Source organism: Brachyhypopomus gauderio, unplaced genomic scaffold (genome assembly GCF_052324685.1).
Source record: "Brachyhypopomus gauderio isolate BG-103 unplaced genomic scaffold, BGAUD_0.2 sc40, whole genome shotgun sequence".
Classification (NCBI taxonomy): Eukaryota; Metazoa; Chordata; class Actinopteri; order Gymnotiformes; family Hypopomidae; genus Brachyhypopomus; species Brachyhypopomus gauderio.
In genome coordinates, this window is record NW_027506868.1 from 337,932 (window position 1) to 359,927 (window position 21,996).

General features: G+C 38.8%; 2 protein-coding genes across 2 annotated transcripts; one reads left to right on the forward strand and one right to left on the reverse strand.

Annotated features, from left to right (window-relative positions):
* Nucleotides 1-38: 38 nt before the first annotated feature.
* On the reverse strand, nt 39-4,494 carry sgo2 (shugoshin 2). The gene is made up of 8 exons (XM_076985417.1): nt 4,336-4,494; nt 4,171-4,260; nt 3,892-4,067; nt 3,404-3,481; nt 3,255-3,288; nt 572-2,644; nt 330-438; nt 39-220 (listed from the first exon to the last, which is right to left on the reverse strand). Exons 2-8 carry the CDS (start codon nt 4,247-4,249, stop codon nt 121-123), a joined length of 2,649 nt encoding a protein of 882 aa, XP_076841532.1. The 5' UTR covers nt 4,250-4,260; nt 4,336-4,494; the 3' UTR covers nt 39-120.
* A 237-nt stretch (nt 4,495-4,731) lies between these two features.
* On the forward strand, nt 4,732-18,212 carry uchl3 (ubiquitin carboxyl-terminal esterase L3 (ubiquitin thiolesterase)). The gene is made up of 9 exons (XM_076985419.1): nt 4,732-4,920; nt 5,084-5,095; nt 5,357-5,485; nt 12,048-12,204; nt 17,035-17,120; nt 17,256-17,303; nt 17,414-17,489; nt 17,588-17,646; nt 17,751-18,212. The coding sequence occupies exons 1-9, from the start codon at nt 4,879-4,881 to the stop codon at nt 17,832-17,834; spliced, it is 693 nt and encodes a 230-aa protein (XP_076841534.1). The 5' UTR covers nt 4,732-4,878; the 3' UTR covers nt 17,835-18,212.
* Nucleotides 18,213-21,996: the final 3,784 nt, after the last annotated feature.

Sequence of the window (21,996 nt, forward strand, 5' to 3'; positions counted from 1 at the left end):
TTGAGTATGGGGACTGTACAATCAAGGGAACTCAAAAAGAAGGAATAAAACTTTATTATAAAAAACATGCTGTGCATGGATTTAAAACAAACAAACTCCATCATGACAATGGGAATGGCTTTAGTTCTTATCTTTCTTAACACGTTTCTTCTTGTTTTCTTTGAACACCGGAGAACATAAAAACCTGGTGTCGGAGAACTTGTCCCCACGTCTCATTTTACTGTGAAATGAAGCATTGAGGAAACTTGATTAAAAACAGAGGAACTCCCATAGGTAGTCGGTATGGTGCTATTAATCCACAAAATGACAGGAGCCGAAGAAGCACTCACCAGTTGAGAGGGGGCTCCTTGTAGGACACAGCGGCTGCCTTTCTGCGGGTACGGCCTAACGCGTTAGCTGTTACGCCTGTGTTTGTTAAGTTCTTCACTACCCTCACATCTAAAATTTAAAGAAATAACCAGTTAACAGGAAATAAAATTAAAACATTTAAATAACACCCCCACGCCCCCTGACAATATAGTCAAGTGTTTTTTAATTACATATTAAGGTGTTCTGATAAACTTTAGATTACCTGGGGACAGGTGGGTCACATAAGAGCCAGGGTCCTCAAAAACGTGCATGGTTCGTGTGCAGGTCTGTGGACTGCAGGTAATGCCCGAAGTGTCATAAGTAAGAATGTCAGTGGAGCCAAACTCTAAAGACTGCCATGGGGGCCTCTCCTCAGTGATGTTTTCACTTGGTTTCTCCTTCTCATTGCACCTTGGAGTTGACTGGATGTTAATGCTATGACATGGAATGATTGTACTACTTGTGACGAGAGAAACCTCACTTTCTTTGTTTGTTTCTTGATCTTCAGAGCCACCATTTAACAGGAAATTACAACTGGAAGAAACAACATATGTTTCTCTGCAGTGTCTCTTCTGGCCCTGGTTATTCTGTCTGAGGGTGATGTCTCTCAGATCTGTGCCATGGTCTTTTTTAGGACATATAATCTCACCTTTGTCAATGTTTGTTAGGTGAACCCTTGCTGAGTCATCAGTCCTACTTTGAGAATCACTTCTAAAGTCTCCCTGAAGACTAGAACAATGTGACACTTCCGTGGGCTGCTCAGAGTCATTACCAGAAGTGCAGTTTTCCTTTACACTTGCATCAACCAGACCTCGTAATTCAGTTGCCAAACGTCTTTTCTTTCCTAAAGCATTAGGTTTTTCTCTTGTGGCAACATTCTTCTTTCTTACTTTCATTACCATTTCCTTTACTTTCATTACTTTCTTGGATGAAGGGTACGATTTTTGAGAAACTTCAGAGGCAACATCTGTAAGATTGCCATCTTTGATAGTCTTTGAATGTTTTAAAAAGCATTTGCTTGACTCTGGAGGAGGAATATCTTGATATCCCTTCCTGAACACTGGAGAGGTGCAGTGTGAATCATTTTTGCTTTCCAGAGCTTCTGCATTTGATGTTTCTTCAGAACTGACATCACATTGAATCTCTATTGCATCATTCAAAATGTCACTGTGGAATGACCCACTGGCATGGATCACATATGTTTCCCTGTCTCTCGGTATCCTGCGTTCTGCTGGTGGAGAGACTGACTGTTCTGAACCTTTGCGTTGATGTTTTTCAACATTGACAGAGATTTCCTTGACATGAGTGTCAGTGTTAATATCTGAAATATTAGAGGACATTTTCTTAGCACTCTCCAACATCTGTGGGGTCGTTCTGCTCTTTGGCGCTCTTGATTTGCTTTTAATTACTAATGTTTTCCTGTTGTTACGATCTTCATTCTTGGAGTCACTGTCTCCGTCATTAAATAATTTAACATCACAGGAAATGTCCTTGCTTCTTCGTGTTCTATTTTGAATTTCTACATCACTAAAATAGTCGTCACAATCACTCTTGGTGGAATCACAGTTTGAAGGGTATGGAGTGATTATGTATGTCTTTCTTGTTTCTTGGTTTCCTGCAGTCTGGTTTTGTGCATTGCATATGCGCCTGTTGCTTTTAGGGTTACGTGAGGTGATATGAGTCTTCCTGCGTGCAGTGATCAGTTCTCCTCCGGTCTCAGCTGGCTCTTGCAAATCCTCCTCTTCACTGTGTCTAGTGGACCTGTAGATATTCTGATCTGTTTGAAGTTGGGCTCCAAAGAGTACATTCATGGGCAAACCACCAGTTATATCATTTGGATGTGCTGACTCCATTTGTGCAGTTATATCGTTTGCATGTGCTGACTCCATTTGTGCAGTTATATCGTTTGCATGTGCTGACTCCATTTGTGCAGTTATTTCGTTTGCATGTGCTGACTCCATTTGTGCAGTTATATTGTTTGAATGTGCTGACTCCTCCATTTGTTCAGTTTCAAAGCTTTTCTTTGGCTTAGTCTGCACAGTGATTATTTCTCCAGCATTGTCTACTACGGTAATCTCCATTTCTGAGTCGTGCAAAATATTCGCTGGCATCGCATCGCTCCTCTCTGGACTGAAAGGCGTATTCTTACGTTTGGCTGAAAACTGATGAACTTGAACATTCGAGACAGAGTTATGGACAGCTGGTAGCGGCTCATTCTGTGTGCATTCAGACTGATTGGTTGGATTCCTAACCGCAGATAACAATTTGGTTACTCCTTCCTTAGCCTGGCAGACATCTACAGAAAAAATAAAGAAAATCTCATTATAGCATCACAAAAACAACTGGAAGATTACTTTCGAAATTATGGTAAAGCATATTCTTAAGATTCACAATCATGATCCTAATTTACAAGACCTCTTACTGACAATTGTTGCATTTTAACAAAGCAGTGTCCACAGTGGTATCCTTCTTTTTACTATGGGACAAAACAGCATTACAACTTGTGAAATGTGCCATATTTGTCAATTGTGATTTTTTCACCGCAATCTAAATTTGTCCTCCGCATTTACCCAACTGTGCAATTAGAACACACACACAAACACACACTAGTGCTTACTAGGGGGCTGTGGTGCACACGTGCCCAGAGCGGTGGGCAGCCCTAGCACGGCGAGCAGTTGGGGTTAGGTGCCTTGCTCAAGGGCACCTCAGTCATGGCCTCAGGCCTGGGAATCGAACCCACGACCCTCCGGTCACAAGACCAGTTCCTTACCACAGGACCATGACTGCCCCGTGATTTACTTCTGTACACTCACACAAGCCACCTGAACAGGGATGACTGAAAACTTGACAATGAGCACTGCAATCAGGTATTTTGGCAACACAAATGTATCTAGTGATTTACATACCTTCAGTGACCTCTGTTTCTAAGCTCCCCACTACCTGTTATAAAATAATTTAATACAATTATATTTAATTACCAGTAATTATGGGTTTATTACAAGCAGTGGTGCACAGTGGTTGCATGTGGGCCAAATGTGCAACAGTGATGAATTACCTCTTTTTTGAAAATAAGGTCCACAGCCTTAGCCATGCAATTGGCAGAGGTGTCATAAAATTCTTTCAGAATGGCAAACTACAAAAAAAGAGGTATTTACCAGTTAAACGAAGGCAAACATTTACAAATAACAATAACAGCAGAATAATGTTTCGCGTTTAAGTCCATGATAAATCTTATTTATCTGCGTTCCATTAAGAATGCCTTTAATAGTTAATAGTTAAATGCCTTTTAACAATGTTTTAAATAGTTTAATAAATTATTTAATAGTATAATAGTTAAATGCCTTTAATAGAATAGCTTCTGTCTGGGTCAACCTACTCAGAGTTGAGCGACCCTGATTACTTTAACTCCGATCAGCCTTTTAGGAACCGAAAACTCTGAGTATGTCAGATCGGGGTAAGACAACTCAGAGTTCAGGGTTAAGTTTAGATTTTGTTAAACCCTCTTTCTGGAATACCCCCTGGTCTTCTTCTGTGTGTTCTCACCATGTGTTTGTTTTTATGCCGCTCGATGGCGAGGTCAAATCTCACGGACTGCACATCTCTCTGCAGGTGCAGGATGTCAGTCTCTAGTTGTCTAGTTCTCTGTTTCTGCGCCGCCAGGGCCAGAGCCAGGGCCTTGTTGTTGGTCTTGAGGGAGAGTTTGAAGAAGCTCGACGTGTCTACCAGACAGACCACCACAGACCAGTGTTATATCATAACGGAAGATACGTTTCAAGATTCTGGGAATTATTCTGTAATTTATCGTAGATGAAAATGACTTACTGTGTATTTTTGTTTTAATTTTAGCAGCTGTTTGTTTTATCGAGCTCTGTTTCTTCTCCATTATGAATGCAAGCGTCATTTCGAAACAGGCTTAAAAATAGAAGTAAAAACGTTATACCACAAATTAATCAATCTGTTAGCTAACCTAGTTAACTAAGTACTTACATTATATACTGATATTTAAAGCTGATAATGATTCAGTGTTGGCGTCTGTATCATTATCTGGAGACACAAACGTCTACGTGAATCTGTTCAAACACAAACAGCACCGCGCGAGCTCCAAACGCTTCTTCGTTGAATTTCCCGGATGATTGGTGTCGGTTTCAGAAGCATTACTGCCGCCTTGGTGAGCAATTAGAAGTCACATTCAATGTGGAGGAATATAAAATATTATTAAAATATTATATTCCTACTATATTCAGTTTTAACTGCCAGAATGCGTGGTCCATAAAAATAAATTAGGGGTAATGTTGTAATTTATAAAAATATATTATCTGACTATTTTTGTCACATATTTCATACATACGTCTGACTTTTAATTTGAAGGGGTTCATGGAACAGGAACCGGAAAACCGGTTAGTGTAGTATGTATTTAGCTCTCGAGCGTCTCAAGAAAGCTAACTTTACCGCCAACTAAATCTTCGTTGTCGAGAGCAAACTATTTATTATTTTAGTGAACTAACAACTAGATCAACTGTCATTTGTGAAATGGAGGGTCAACGCTGGTTGCCACTGGAGGCGAATCCAGAAGTATGCGTGCTGTTGCATTAATTCTTGCTAGTTAGCCTCCGTGTTGACTTACTCGCTAATGGTTGTGAATCTGTGATAGTTCACGATAGTTCACGTCTGTGTCCAGACTCTCGAGTAAGATCGATAACGGGTCACTGATTTATTTTCTTTTTCTGCCTTTCAGGTTATGAACCAAGTGAGTAGGTGTCTCATGTTCTTATACCGGAGTCAAGTCTAGCCAAATGATTTCAACAAAAGGTGTTTGTATTATATGACATCAAGCCTCACACCGTAGCCATGCCAGCCCACCCTAAGACATGATACTACACGTTTGCTTGGTCACCTCCCTTAAATTCACTTAAGATACTAAATTAGATTGGATTTGGAAGACACTCCCTGCGATCCAGAACTTATAATCTGTTAAACTCCTTTGGATTTTTTTTTTAATGTTTTATAGTTTTTACGACAGCTGGGCTTGGTACCTTCCTGGCAGTTTGGAGATGTTTATGGTTTAGACCCTGAGCTCCTCACATTGGTACCAAGGCCTGTGTGTGCTGTGCTGCTGCTCTTCCCTGTGACGGAGAAGGTAGGACTTTCATAGTGTCCCCTCATAGTGCAGGTCAAGGTAGTTAAAAATGTAGAATACGGACAGATAGTATGGCCTTTATGGTTCTGTTTAGTGTCTTTGTAATTTTGGAACCCCTGATTTATTTTTAATGTCTGAGATTCTGGGAACAAGATTTCTTGAAATCTCTTTCTCAGAAAAGATTGCTTGCACAGTCACTGCATCACTACACATACTGGTGCCCTGCCCCTGTGCCCTGTCACACTGTGTTGTCATATTTTCAGCCATCACAACCAGGATTTAGTAAATTTCTAACATATTTTTGTGATCATTTGATACTTTTCTATTTCTCACAAACTCTGTTGCACTCAGATACATAATCAAAATGTAACTAACCAGGGCCTGAAATTCATTTTTCAAAATGAGTGGGAATTCCCCCCTTAAATGTGTCACATAAGGGGGATTTCTACATTTTGGGGGGAGATACTTCTGGTGAACCTAAATACATACATATATATATATATATATATATATATATATATATATATATATATATATATATATATATATATATATATATATATATATATATATATATTAGGGGTGGGACGCGATCAAAAAAATTAATCGAATTAATTACAAGCGTTGTAATTAATTAATCGAAATTAATCGCATTTTAATCGCATTTCAATATTTAACGTGAGAAATATTAATTTAAGTTTGAATGATGAATGAATCAATGAACATAAGCATAAACTTCAACATCTTGTTTATTTTTCCACCAGTCTACTACACAGACCAATAGATGAGTGCAGAAAACAGAGCAAACAGTTTTCAGAACACTGGAAATTCTGACCAAAAATATTTAATTTTGGGAGCTTTGCTCATGATATTGGAAGAATAAGAAGAAGTGAAGTAAATCAGATGTTTTTTAATACCATTTTAGATGGTAGACTTTTTCTTTAATTTCCCAGGCCTCTTACACAGGCATCTCCATAGTGCCTAGTGATCTTCTGCATGCTCAAAGCAAATGACTGGATCTTTCATTCATCATCTATAATATGAGCTGTCACACCAAGATAATTCTTGTTGCTAACAGAGGTCCAGTGATCCCCAGTCAGAGCCACATTTAGGGCACTCTTCACAATAACCAAATAATGTGATGCGTAAAGTATTGTAATGATCCTTAAGGGATTATTGGGTTACTGTTTCTTTAAGTTAAGTTGTGTGTGCGAGTGGAAAAGTGCGCGAGGAGCGAGAGTGAGTGAGAGAGAGAGAGGATTCGGTTATTTTTCTTGAGTGAGTTCGCTTGTATTAATGTTTAAATAAAAGAGACGAGTTGTCAACAGTAAACTGTCCTGGTATTTAACCAACGTTACAGTATAAACGCCTCCGCCGCTCGTGCGAGGTGTGCGAAGTCGCGCGCGTCACTAGCGAAAGTTTAATCCAGTCTTGATTAGGTTTAGTCAGTTTTAATGGTCCAATGAAGGTAATTTAAAAACCAGGACATTTCCTCACTTAAAAAAACCCCGGGACAGGATGTGAAATACGGACGTTTGTTCACCCTATCGTACTAGGAATACATTTATCAGCTAAGTGATCATTACTGACCTGCGCATTAGTACCAACATGTTTTGCGTTGAGGCGGTAACGAAGGGTGGAAGTGCTCGTGTGATAAGCGAACTCCTTCCTACATAAAATGCAAATAACACTATATTTATTTTTACTTCCATCTGGACGTTTCTTATATTTATATTTCCCATCCACCAGCGTAGCGTCTTCACTCATCTCCATCATGCTCATCTTATTGTGCGTCCATATAATCTGTATGTCTGGAACTCGTGCACTGAGAAATATTCACGGTGCAAAAGTGTCTCATGCGTTAAATGCGTAAATTTTTTTAGTGCGTTAATTTTCCTGTAATTAATTAATCGAAATTAACGCGTTAAAGTCCCACCACTAATATATATATATATATATATTAGGGGTGGGACGCGATCAAAAAAATTAATCGAATTAATTACAAGCGTTGTAATTAATTAATCGAAATTAATCGCATTTTAATCGCATTTCAATATTTAACGTGAGAAATATTAATTTAAGTTTGAATGATGAATGAATCAATGAACATAAGCATAAACTTCAACATCTTGTTTATTTTTCCACCAGTCTACTACACAGACCAATAGATGAGTGCAGAAAACAGAGCAAACAGTTTTCAGAACACTGGAAATTCTGACCAAAAATATTTAATTTTGGGAGCTTTGCTCATGATATTGGAAGAATAAGAAGAAGTGAAGTAAATCAGATGTTTTTTAATACCATTTTAGATGGTAGACTTTTTCTTTAATTTCCCAGGCCTCTTACACAGGCATCTCCATAGTGCCTAGTGATCTTCTGCATGCTCAAAGCAAATGACTGGATCTTTCATTCATCATCTATAATATGAGCTGTCACACCAAGATAATTCTTGTTGCTAACAGAGGTCCAGTGATCCCCAGTCAGAGCCACATTTAGGGCACTCTTCACAATAACCAAATAATGTGATGCGTAAAGTATTGTAATGATCCTTAAGGGATTATTGGGTTACTGTTTCTTTAAGTTAAGTTGTGTGTGCGAGTGGAAAAGTGCGCGAGGAGCGAGAGTGAGTGAGAGAGAGAGAGGATTCGGTTATTTTTCTTGAGTGAGTTCGCTTGTATTAATGTTTAAATAAAAGAGACGAGTTGTCAACAGTAAACTGTCCTGGTATTTAACCAACGTTACAGTATAAACGCCTCCGCCGCTCGTGCGAGGTGTGCGAAGTCGCGCGCGTCACTAGCGAAAGTTTAATCCAGTCTTGATTAGGTTTAGTCAGTTTTAATGGTCCAATGAAGGTAATTTAAAAACCAGGACATTTCCTCACTTAAAAAAACCCCGGGACAGGATGTGAAATACGGACGTTTGTTCACCCTATCGTACTAGGAATACATTTATCAGCTAAGTGATCATTACTGACCTGCGCATTAGTACCAACATGTTTTGCGTTGAGGCGGTAACGAAGGGTGGAAGTGCTCGTGTGATAAGCGAACTCCTTCCTACATAAAATGCAAATAACACTATATTTATTTTTACTTCCATCTGGACGTTTCTTATATTTATATTTCCCATCCACCAGCGTAGCGTCTTCACTCATCTCCATCATGCTCATCTTATTGTGCGTCCATATAATCTGTATGTCTGGAACTCGTGCACTGAGAAATATTCACGGTGCAAAAGTGTCTCATGCGTTAAATGCGTAAATTTTTTTAGTGCGTTAATTTTCCTGTAATTAATTAATCGAAATTAACGCGTTAAAGTCCCACCACTAATATATATATATATATATATATATATATATATATATATATATATATATATATATATATACACACACACACACACATATATATGTATTTAATATATATACATTGTAACTTGTCTCTTGGTTCTTCTCTACCCTGATCTGTCCTCTCCTTGGTCTTTCTTTTAAAAAAAAAAAAAAAAACATTCCAACTGCTCTCTTGGAGGGCCAAGCTGAAATTAGCATACATTGGTTAGGCTTGTTATAACTAAATTTTACATCTGTTTTGTGTGCTGAAATGTGTCATCACCAGTGATGCCGGTAACGCGTTACTTAGTAACGCGTTACTGTAGTCGGACTACTTTTTTCAGTAACGAGTAGTCTAACGCAACTACTATTTAAAAACTAGTAGTCAGATTAAAGTTACTTATCTAAAACATCGTGCGTTACTATTTCTGCATTTCGGGGGAACGTAGGTTATATTTATTCATTCTTATTTTTTGGCTACACGTTTCTTACGCGGTTACGTCATCTCTGCTCTGCGGCGCCAAAGTCAGATGGAAGGAGAGGTTCGCCTTTAGCAGCTGGAAATACAGGCATTATTTTGATTTTATTTCGGCTAAGGAAGACAACATTAAGGTCCGTTGTACACTCTGTCCTGGCGACAGAGTGCTGTCTACTTTCAAAAACACAACGTCAAACCTGAAAAAAAAAAAAAAAAACCGGGGCTTGGCGGCGAACGTAAATTGTTACCGGGCGGGGTGTAAAATTGACTAAATTCAGTATTATATCGCGATCGATCGATCGCCGGTGGTTGGCGCCAGATCGAACTAGTAACTCATTGAATCATAGATGTGGATCAGAGGTAAATAAACTGGATTTTTTTTTCGGCGTGAGATATCGGAAGTGTGGCGTAAGCGTGTGAAGACAGTCAAATGCGTGTGTCTCAATGCGTGACAGTTGGCAACCCTGTAAGTGGGCGGAGTTGAACAGAAAGACTGTCTTATTTATTTATTTAAAAAACATGTAAGCCTATTTCAAGAAAAAGTTTACAAATGCCAGTGTCATTTTTGATGTTCCGGTTAAAATACATGTCAATAAAGTGAGTATTGGCAGAACTGGTAGTCATTTTCATGTTCTAGGGGCGGGGGATCAGCCTCTGCTGAAAGTAACTAAAAGTAATCTAACTTAGTTACTTTTAAAAGCAAGTAGTCAGTAACTTAACTGAGTTACTTTTTAAAGAAGTAGTCAGTAGTCAGTAGTCGGATTACTGTTTCAAAGTAACTATGGCAACACTGGTCATCACATCACAATCAGCTGACTGGGCATCAGGCAGAATTTTATGCATTGCAGTAATCCAGGGTTGCCAACTCTCACGCAATGAGCGTGAGACACGCATTTGACCGTCTTCACACGCACAAACGCCATACATCCGATTTCTCACGCTGAAAAAATCTAGTTTATTTACCTCTGATCTACATCTATGATTCAATGAGTTACTAGTTCGCTTATATCGCTCTGATATAATACTTAAATGTGTCCATTTTACACCCCCCCCAACAATTTACACACGCACACCCCGCCCCCGGCCAATATTTTACACACACGCCGCCACCCCCCTCCCTCCCTCCCTCCTAAAATCAAATCTCACTCAGTGATAAAGTTGGCAACCCTAGTAATCTGTTTTTCTGCCCTTCTCCTCCGTTATTGACCACCTCTTTCAGATCAGCCTCGCGCTTTCTTTCAGTGCTGCTGTATGAGAGACACTAGCCGAGTGGCGACTTAAAAAGTCGATGTTTTGTAGCATCGGCTGGTAAAAGGCACAGCACCGTACATTTTACAAATCGAGCAGCTCATTTCACCGCTATTAAGTTCGAGCCAAGGATATATTCTTGACCAGTTGGACTGAAACATATCTTTGGACTGCTGCTTTAGTTTACTACCGTCACCTGTGTGTGAATCCTGAGGATTAGTTTGATCAACGTCGCCGCCGCTGCGGTGCTAGGAAGAGTGAAAGCGCCGAGTGCAGCGTCCAGTACGGACGTCGGTCTGTCCGACTATCTGTCCGTCTCACAATACAAACAGAGCTATTGTTTTTCTGAACGTTTTCGCTGTAATTGTGTGCGGGAGTTTCCCGCATTATTATGGATAAAATTGCGGGAATCGAAGAAATAGTGCGCAATTCCCGCAATCCCGCACTGAAATTCAGGCCCTGACTAACTAATGTGATTTCTTAAAAAAGACGTTGTTTAATGCTTTGACACAAGCCCATTGTTTATTGATTTATTGTAATTGTTTAGTAATCTTTAGAAGATTAAATAGCATAAGTAGTTTATTTTATTGCAAATCAGAGCCTCTTTAAATGTGGCCACTAGGATGTAGATATTGTTACTTATTTTGACTAATCAATCAAAATTAAATGATTAGTTTTGCATTCTTCAACTGTATTTTTTTGCAATAGCATTTATGAAAAAAGTATTTCAATCCACACACAGTAACTGAACAATTAAAAAAAGTCACAAAACCATAAAGTGATATTTCAGTTTACCAGTGTATAAGAGAACCATGTGTGTGTTCAGCACCCAACATACGCCAAATGCACAACCTCTGTGCTTCAACAGCAAAATGCTGGCGACCGTCTCCTAAGGCCACACACAAACACTGCCTACAGTGGTGTACTGAAGCAGACAAATGAGTTATTAAAGGAATGTATTAATACATTTCACTGAAACAATATTAGCAGAAAGAAAGCATGTCAAAATGATACGTTATCAATAAACGTTATCAATAAAAAAAAACTACAACAATAAAAAAAAAACTACTTTTGAGATCTCTACTTTTTAGAGATTCAAGATTCAAAAAACTTTATTCATCCCCGAGGGGCAATTGAAGGCACACACAGCGGCAATAACATAAGAAATATAAATATGAAAAAAATAAATAGTGCAATGCCACATCTGAATAATGTAAAAAATAAAGCAACGTAGTGTTAGAGGTATATACAGGCGGTGCATATTCAAGTCTTTCAATTTCAAGGAATATATGCCAACTTGGGTGCCAGCTGACTAATCTGTGCTGTAAAGGGGCAGATACCAGTGAGGCTTCAGCACCCAAACAATTTGGTTGACCAATGCAAGAGAGCAAGGCTTCTTTCAGAATACACACAGCAAAAAAACCTCAGACATGCATCAGATGGAGACATTACATTGTGCATCATCAAATCTGTGTAGTACAGAAAAATAAACACTTTTTCTTTCTTTATAGTATGAATCATTCAGACTGGATGAGGATGAAAAAATTAAGACACAGGGACAAGATGTCTCATCCGAAGTGTACTTTATGAGACAAACCATTGGAAACGCATGTGGCACTATTGGCTTGATTCACGCTGTTGCCAATAACCAAGGCCATCTCGAGTTCGGTGAGTGCTAAAGAAAGGACGGCAATATTTGTGAGCAGAGGGGTTTAAGCACTCAACTAGAAACACCGATATAATGATATAAATAAGTAAAACTTAGATCTGAGAAGACTGGCTTGATCTGTGTTTAAAGGGAAGGCCTCTAGCTCTTTGGGTACAGAGCACTGTAGAAGGCCACGGTCACTGGACAGTGCAAAGCGGATTATTTTGGTTTGATTCCGCCGTGGGCATAGAAAGATGCAGAAGAATAATCAGTCCACTGAGATTTAATTGTGTTAATTCAATTTGCATAATATTGAATAACACAAGGTTACAAAAAATATTTTGTGTAAATTGTCTGTTTTGAAAACTGATTTAGGACAATTTTGCACTGCTGAGTCCGAAAATGACATTAATTTTTTTCAATCAGGTCAAGTTTTTGTGATAGATTGTTAAAAATCCAATTTTCTGTCTAAATGTATTACATTTTGTGACATTATCGGCTGACATTTAGTAATATTTCTGATCCAAATTAGATTTCTAAAAGAGAAATTGTTTTCAGATACAATTTGAGAATTGAATGTTATAGTGGGCATTGGTAAATGGCATTGGTTACGTGCATGTTAATTCTATGTTACATTGTCACTGTTGGAAATTTAGGGCTTGAACTTCTGTTTTTTGGAAATCCTAGAATGCTCAGCAACAGGGGTGTCTCTCTTCAGAGTCCAACAGTAATAAGCCATCATGACTGCATCCCAGTGTCCCTGATACCTGGTCTCCGTCTCTTTAATGTCCTGATGAAATCTCTCTCCCTGCTCATCACTCATTGATCCCAGATTCTCAGGAAATCGATCCATATGTGAGAATAAGTAATGCATTTTGATGCTCATGTTGCATCCGAGGTTTCTGAAAGCAGTCAGCATATTGGTGACAAGTTCTGAGTAGTTGCTGGCCTTGGTGTTGCCAAGAAAGTTCTTCACGACCAAAACAAAAGCCTTCCATGCTTCCAGTTCAATTTTGTTCATTGAGTTCTCAAAGTCTGGATCTCTGATGAGCTGACGGATATGAGGACCATCAAAGATTCCAGCTTTCAACTTCTCTATGGTCAATCCTGGTAAAGCCTGGAACAAGTAAGTGAAACAGTCACCATTCTTTTTTAGAGCTTTGGTAAACTGTTTGATCAAGCCGAGCTTGATGTGCAGTGGTGGGAAGAGTATCCTGTCTCTATCCACCAGAGGGTTGTTGGTGACATTCCTTGCTCTGCAAGGCACCAATTCCTCCCTCACAGGCCAGTTCCTCTTCGTGTAATGTTGAGCAGTCTCCCTACTATCCCACATGCACAGAAAGCATGGGTACTTGGTGAACCCAGACTGCTGTCCCAACAAAAAGTTAACCATCTTCAGGTCAACACAAATGAACCACTCATGCTGATCATACTGAATTTTCTCCAGCACATACTTCACAGCTTCATACTTCTCCTTTAGTGTAGTCGAGTGAGCGAGGGGTACAGAGGCAAACACATTGCTGTTGTGCAGCAGAACACATTTCAGCGATTGCTTGCTGCTATTGATGAACAGTCTCCAGTCTTTGGGTTCATACTGTGGCACTCCAAGCTTATGTAGGAGCTGCGCAATGTCTGTACAGTACACCAAGTCCTTGACTTCAGAGAAAAAATGGAGATACTCTTGATGCCTGTTGCGGTAGAAGGTGATGCGAGCGCTGTCAGAGAGGAGGTTCTTTTCCTTCAATCTGGATGCCAACAGTTCAGCTGAGGACTTTGACAAGCTGAGATCACGAACTAGATCATTTAGCTCATTTCGGGAAAAAGGATGTGGAGCATCACCATCAATATCCATTTCTTCATCTTGTACAACACTGGAGGAATCTTCATCACTAATATCAGGAAGTTGTCCAAAGACGGGTACTGGAATTTCATCACAATGAGCTACAGGACGACGTGCTGATTAAAGATCAGGATACTTGAGGCTGCTCCGGTTCTTTCTGTTGATCCCAGTCACATCAATTGCACAGAAGTAGCAGTCAGTGCTGTGGTTTGTCAGCTCCCTCCAAACCATGGGAATTCCAACCCTAACTCTTCTTCTAACCCTAACTCTTCTTGCCCTTGGTCCACTGACGCAGATACTCATTACATGCTTTGCATACCATGTGGTGCCCAAGCTTTATTCTGATCACCAAGTTTAATACCAAAATAGGCATGGTAAGCATGCTTTATGAAACCTGTGACTGGATTCCTGTTAGTCACAATGGTGTATTCGCCACAGATGTAGCAGAATACGTCAGGTTTATTTTTGCAAGATCATCTTGTTGAAGCCATTTTGATCACCAGCAAAAAAATGGTGTGGCTATAGCTCAAAAAGCTGACCTAATGCAGCAAAACCAATGTGATTTTTGGATTCAGCAACTAAAAATTGTACAAAATCAGCAAAAGAAATTTTGACAATAAATTTTGTGTTGACCAGTGTAATAATGTTTTTTGATATAATGGTGACCATTTCAAACACTGAAATGCAAAGACTTGTTTAAACGAAATAACAGTGATTACACAACTGCCCCTGAAAAATTTATAAAAATGTGAGTCCTCTCTGTATTTGTCATTCATTCTCCGGAGGGTGTCTCACCTTACCTACAGTAAAAAAAAACTAGTACATGGGTCTGCATCTTTATTTATTCAAGGCTTAAACCAGTGGTTCCCAAAGTGGGGGGCGCGCCCCCTAGGTGGGGCGCGGAGCTATTGCAGGGGGGGTGCGGAGCTTGGAAGTAAAACATGTGCACGTGTCAATATTAGGGATGCACCGATTCCGATATTAATATCTGAAAAAATTCTAGATCGGGTATTGGGGACAATGTGACCGAGCCATAAAAACAGATCTATTCAGTCTAATTCTATGCTTGTATTGCTTGCTTTTCGGAGTTAGTTCAACCTTAAATATCCACTCTGTCCCGGATAGAAGTGAACTTGGACAGTTAACAGGCGAATGAAACACGAAGCACACAGAGGAGAGGTGAATCACTGACTCATACTCGCGCTGGTGGTATTCCACTTAGTAGCTGGTTGGCCAAAATAAACCTGGGCTCCATCATTACTTGACTGTTCATACATGAACTGGTGAGTTGTCCAAAGCTCATTGAATGCGTTACTTATATAAATAAAATAAAGATAAAATAAAGAGCTAGTGGTCTGAGTCGGTCTACGGCAGAAAGCTAAAAAAAAAAAAACAACAATATTCCAAACGCGCGCTCAACTCAACTCAACTTAAAGAGACAGTACACATATTTCTGGCCGTTACATGCTTTATGCTCTGCGTGATGTCTGCGCTAGGAAACTAGCCGCGTATGTATTGCTGTTTCACTTATTTCATCTCCAAAAATATTCTCATCTACTAAAGGGGGGGCACAGCAGAAAAAGTTTGGGAACCACTGGCTTAAACGGTTGCAGTAATGATAAATCAAGGAACTTGGCCACCACAATATTCAGAGAGAAGCTTTCAATGAGCCTTTTGACCTCATAATGACTTAAGTAATATATAAAAAATATATGGAGTGAGATTACTGTCTTTAATATGAGAGTGCAAAGATAAGCTTAAATCGAGCAAGTCAGACAAACTGAGCAAAAACAGTGACAGCGAAATCAGAGAAACAAGAATTGGACGATTAAGTGCGCTCACTTCACTGTTTTCAGTGCGCATTTCAGTTTTTTGCTCGCTTCTAAAAATTTCTGCTCTTCATGATTATAAGTGTAAATACGTCACAGATCAAGGTTGGTAGATTGTTACCTGAACCATCGATTGCATTTTTTTTTTTTACAATAAAACAACATGGTTAGCTAAAGTGCCACAGATAAAAACCTTTACCACCCAAAGCCAATGAAATGGTGAATGTTTGTGTATGGAGCCTGCTAGCTATAACGTTAGCTAGTTAGTAGCTACTCAAGTTAAATTAGAAAGCTAGCTACTCCTAGGTGGATGCATCATCCGAAAAACCTAAACATCTGAAACAAAATTTAGAATGCTGCTTCACCGTAGCTATAGCTACGTAGGTAACTAACTAGGTGTAGATTTATACAGTGTTTTTATTAATCTAGATAGCTACATCTGGAGTCCTACAATTGTACAAGCAAATAATTTTGTTTGTTTTGGACATTAATACCTAAGTTACAGTATCTAACTAACTGTAACTTCAGATTCACAGTGAAGTCAAAATTTGGAATGCTGATTTTTAATCAACACAAACGTTCAACAAATGTTTTGTTGGCTTTGGGTGGAAAATGTTTTAATCCGTGGCACTTTCCATGATGTCTAATTGTTTAAAAAACAATTAATCAACATGTCTCATGCATGTAAGATTGGCAGCAGTAAGCGTGCAGCATCTGTTGTACGATTTATCAGGAATTACGTTCAGTTATGTACATGCATACTTCAAATCGGGTTTCTGGTTCAAATCGGGTCGTGATGCCCTCTTGCTGTTGCAATCGATGGTTCAGGTAATCTACCAAGCTTTGATCTGTGACGTATTTACACTTGTAATCATGAAGCGAGCAGAAATTTTAGAAGTGAGCAAAAATACTGAAACGCGCGCTGAAAACAGTGAAGTGAGCGCACTTAACCATTCCATTCTTGTTTTTTTGCTCTAGCTGTCAATATTTGTGGTCGGTTTTCTTGATTTTGTGTGCTCAGTGTGTCTGACTTGCTCGAATTAACCTTATCTTTGCACTCTCATATTAAAGAGTTATCTCACTCCATAAAAATAGGGCTTATATTTTATGTCTGGATATATTTTTTGACTTTGATATTTTTCTCTTTGTGACCTTTAATCTGTAAAATTATTGCTTTGCAGAGCCTGACTCTCCATTGAAGGCATTTATAGTAGAATCCTCCAAAATGAGTCCTGAAGAAAAGGCCACCTTCCTTGAGAAAGACGAGGTCCTTTAAACATTTAATGTTTTCTGTGAAGAGGCTGTGAGCTTTACTGAGTAATTTTCATATTGATTTATTAGGTGATATTGTCCAGTGTGCTTTGTGAGATGTGCAGTCTGACATTTTGTTTCTTTAATCCAGAGTATCCGTGTAACACACGAATCCAGTGCCCAGGAGGGACAGACAGAGGTTGGTGTCTGATGCATTCTGTGACATATTCACAAAGGTTCTCTTGTTTAATTTAATTGTAGTAATCAGCTCTGTTTGTATGGAAATGTTTTCACTCATTTGTGTAACAGGCCCCAAGTTTAGATGAGAAAGTTGACTTGCATTTTATTGCCTTTGTGAATGTTGGGGGACATTTATATGAATTAGGTAAGTAAAAGATCATATTAAATTTAGTTTTTGGTCAAAAAGTTCAGTGTCATAGTGCATAATTGAAATATTAAGCATTTTATTTGGTTCACTTGCAGATGGACGGAAACCTTTTCCAATTGTTCACGGGAAAACAACAGAAAACAGTTTTCTTGAGGTGAATTAGCAGATTTGATTGAAAATGTATCCACAATAAGACATGGTAATTTATTTGTTTAGAATTAATTTGTTTATTCGTGTGTTTGTTTTTTTGGTCAACAGGATGCTGCAGAGGTTTGCAAGAAATTCATGGCACGTGATCCTCAGGAGTTGCGTTTCACTGTAGTCGCGCTTTCCAAAGCATAAACTGCCCATATCTGTGGGTTTACCCAAGAAGAACACTGCCAATTACTCTCAAGTGCTAAATATCTTGGAACATTTGCACTTTTACAGAATAGATAGCAGGTTTTCCGGTATTGCTCTAAGAATGAAAATCACATATATGGCTCAGACTGTAAAAGTGTTCAGGAAAATGTTGACAGTCTTTAAAATTACATCAGACTGCTTTGTCCTGCATAGTCATGTTTTTTCCCCACATCACAAAACAATGATCCTTTGTTGAAGGCCTGCCACACTAATATTTCTGGCTCTGGTGGATAGGACTATATTGAACAATATAAGCTTAATAAAATGTTATGATTTGTCATGTTTTGTTGTCATGATGAATTAAAAGCAATTAATTTCCACGAGGCTTGTTATTTTACAATAGAAGCAACAATGACCAGTTTTAGAAATACAATTAATAAAAGAAAAAAACCATACAATTTACTAACCACATTCTTGTCACAGACGTCTTTGTCGTAGTTTTATATACATTGGGCCTCATTTATCAATGTTTTAGTAAAGATGTGCTTAAATGTTTTCGTAAATTAAACCGAAGAAAATATTTTCGGCTAATTTACAAACTTGTCGGAAACGCCCATTTTCTTCGGATTCACATGCGTACGTTGATAAATATCAGTCACCTGCGTATTCACGAGCGCGTTCACAACATCTGATTTGCATAAAGTGACGCCCCCAAAAGACCATAAAAGGAAACGCACACCCGCCGAAAATGCCAAAATGACAGGGAAACGCCAGAAGACAAGAAATTTCTCCGAGGCAGAAGTAGAAGTAATCTTAACTCAAGTGCACGCTAACCAGACATTTTTATTTAGTAGTGTACCGGAGTCACAGCACCTGAAAAGGCCAGGATTTGGAAAGAAATCAGAGATCAAGTTAATAGTGTATCATCAGTCGAGCGGTATGATGTATAAGTTCGAGTTTACAGCAAACATCACAGTCATTGCAAAATGTGGGGAAAAAATAAACTAAAACTGGAACAAACAAAAAAAAGGCTGAATTTGAGTTATACATGCCAAATTTACAGACGCATGATAAGGCGCTGACGTGCGTTGACTGCATCATTACTGGGGGCTTCGTTTAGAACCAGTGGTGGAATACGTTCATGGGGTACCACGGTTTCAGGTAGAGGAACACCATGCTTCATGGCTAGATTGTGTAAAATGCAACAGGCTAGTATTATATGGCAGACTTTCTTGGGATGGTAATGCAGGGTGCCCCCCGGTTGTCGAGGCACATCCCGTGACCTTTTAGTACACCATTAGTGCGCTCTATCACACTGCGGGTACGGGATGTACTTCATTGTAGCGACAGTTCAGTCATTGCCATTAAAGTATCAAATCCCATGGGGTACTTCCTTTTATAGAAACACACTATTAAAATTATGTATCTAATTGCATAACCTAATGCATGGATATTTGTGTTAGACTAATGCTGTAGTAAGTTAAAAATCTGGAAAAAAAAAATAGTTTAATTGTAATTTTTATAATAATCTAAATATTAACTATGAATCAAAAACAAAATGTTATTTTATGTAAAATATGCACTCATGGGATGTCGTAGAATGCGATCTTTTTTCCGAACTAAATACACTCTAAAAAACTTTCATGAATACCACATTTTTTGTGTAAACACTTTTACGAACTACTTGCGAACAAATTTGTTAGTACAGTATTTAACTTAGGCCCATTATGTTGTAGCTGAAGGTGTTGGAGCGCCACCACTGGAGGGTGTAGGTACTGCATTCATCCAACACGGTAAAGTGACACAGAAAGCGTAAGCGCTAAACTGCTGAAAAAACTACAAAAAGCCTACAAAGTCACTACAGTAATTCAGTTCATGAGGAAACATATCCCTGCTATTACTCTACATGTGTACATGGGATGAACAGGTAAGAGGGCAAAAACGGGACCGTCGTAGAATGATAGAATTGAGTGGTTAAACCTTCGGGGAAACGAGTGTAAAAAGCGAATTTTTCTTAACGTTAATCTGAGCGTCCATACAATTAAAGGCTGAGTGTGTAGATTTTAGAGAGCAGTCCTGTTCATTTGGTGTGATGGTGTCCTGAGGGGTCCGGCTGACCGCGGTGAAGGCTGGAGATCCGCCACGGCGTTTGTGCTACACTTTCAATGTCTTTCTTGTCAGAAACAGAGTAGTTTCCTTCTGTTAGTAAAATAAAAAGTCTAGTGCGTAGAATCTTGTTAACCGTTTTTTGTGATATTTATTTTTGTGTTACATGCAGACATAAGTGTCATCTCTACATACTCTTACAGACGCCCGGAGACCAGACTAATTAGTTTCAACACGTCTAATCGTTCATTTATAGCCCCAGCAACGTAGTCTACTGTCATTTGTGTCACTACTACTCTACAAAAAGTCTGACGTGATTTTGTTAAATTATGATTTAGATAATGTCGATCATAATTCTTTTAAAAACATGACAGAAAAAGGGGCGTAGAGTTCTTTAGTGTCTCAGGTTTAGAATATAATTTAGAATAGGCCTACATGAACAAATTTAACAAAAAAACAGACGGAAGACTAATTTCAGCCCAGAGATTGCCTCTCTCAGGATGGATTTTAAAGTATTGATTTTACCTGTCAGGCTTTTCCTGGGGAATCGTCTTAATATATTTCTGAACTGTTGGTGCCCCAGACAAGAACTTGGTTTTGAAATCTTTTAATAAAGTTACTCCCAGAACCACGCTAAAGCGTTTTTCTGTATATGCACCTAAATTGAGGTCTTCCTCTCTACAACAGACACGTTGAGTCCACGTCATCTTTAAACGTCTAAAGACCCATTTTTATTCTCTTGCTTTTGTGAGCTGTGACCATAAGTCTGTGTTTTTATTTTATTAGAATATTTACTATTATTATTATTATTATTATTATTATTATGTTAATATTCATCATCATAAATATGATTATGGTTATTATTATTATTATTATTATTATTATTATTATTATTATTATTATTATTATTATTCTAAAAACTATTTCATTGTAGCTCTATCTTTAAAAAGTGCTATAAAAATAAAGTTTACTTACTTACTAAATAAGTGGATGTGCTGATGCTGTGGTTGAATGTGTCATTGCCACAAGAGGACGTGCTGATGCCAACTCCTACCTGAGGCGCACCATCTGCACTGAAGGAACTGTGAATACATGGCCTGGAATTAGATCTATAACTATAACTATAGAACAATATTTGAACTATAAATACGGACTTCTGCTAGCAAGCCGACTAATGGAGGATGGGTTCACCTTTGAGTCTTGGTCCTCCTGACGTTTCTTCCTAATCCCCACGATCATAGGGAGTTTTTCCTTGCCACTGTCACCTTTGGCTTGCTCATTAGGGATCTGGACCCATACAATTGTAAAGCTCCTTTGTGACAACACGTGTTGTAAAAAGCACTATATAAATAAATTTGACTTTGACTTTGACTTAATGGAATTGGTTTTTAACATACTTTACCAGACTTAGTCCATCAGACCATGGGACGTCCTTATTCACTTAAAGAACCGAAGAGGAGTGGATGTTTCTAGCTTTCTGAATTATTTTCCCTGCGGGAGATGGCAGGGTCAGAGCACAGGCTGAACTCAACAAATATTGCTCCAGTTTCATGAGGGGTCAATCTGAATGCTTTCACTGTGACATCAGATGCTAACACATCTACACTGGTTCATTGTGGTGGGTCATGGGCCTTAGCAAGGCCATTCAAAGCTGTCTGCTGCTGATTGCTTCCTTGCGTAGGAAGGTAATGTGTCATTGGCTTTCTCATTTGAATGATTAACAGGTTGCCAGGCGTGAGGGTACACTTAACAGGGCTGCAAGTGTATGTGTATGTGTGCAAGAGGAAAGGGTATGTTGTTAAAGTGCTTTGAATGGTCTGGGCTCTATCACGTGGACATTCTTTGACCAGACTCCATGGCTGTAGGTGCAGACGTTCCTGTTTAGATGGCTGCAGCTTGCAGGTTAAGATTGGCAATTAGCTTTGGTCAAAGTAACTGTGAATAACGGAAATGTTCTAATGGCCCAGCACATAAATGCTAATAAACCCACCAGGTGATTTTAGGATATATTGTATATTGCCAGTCCAGTGGTAAATGATGCTCTCTCAGTAAATAG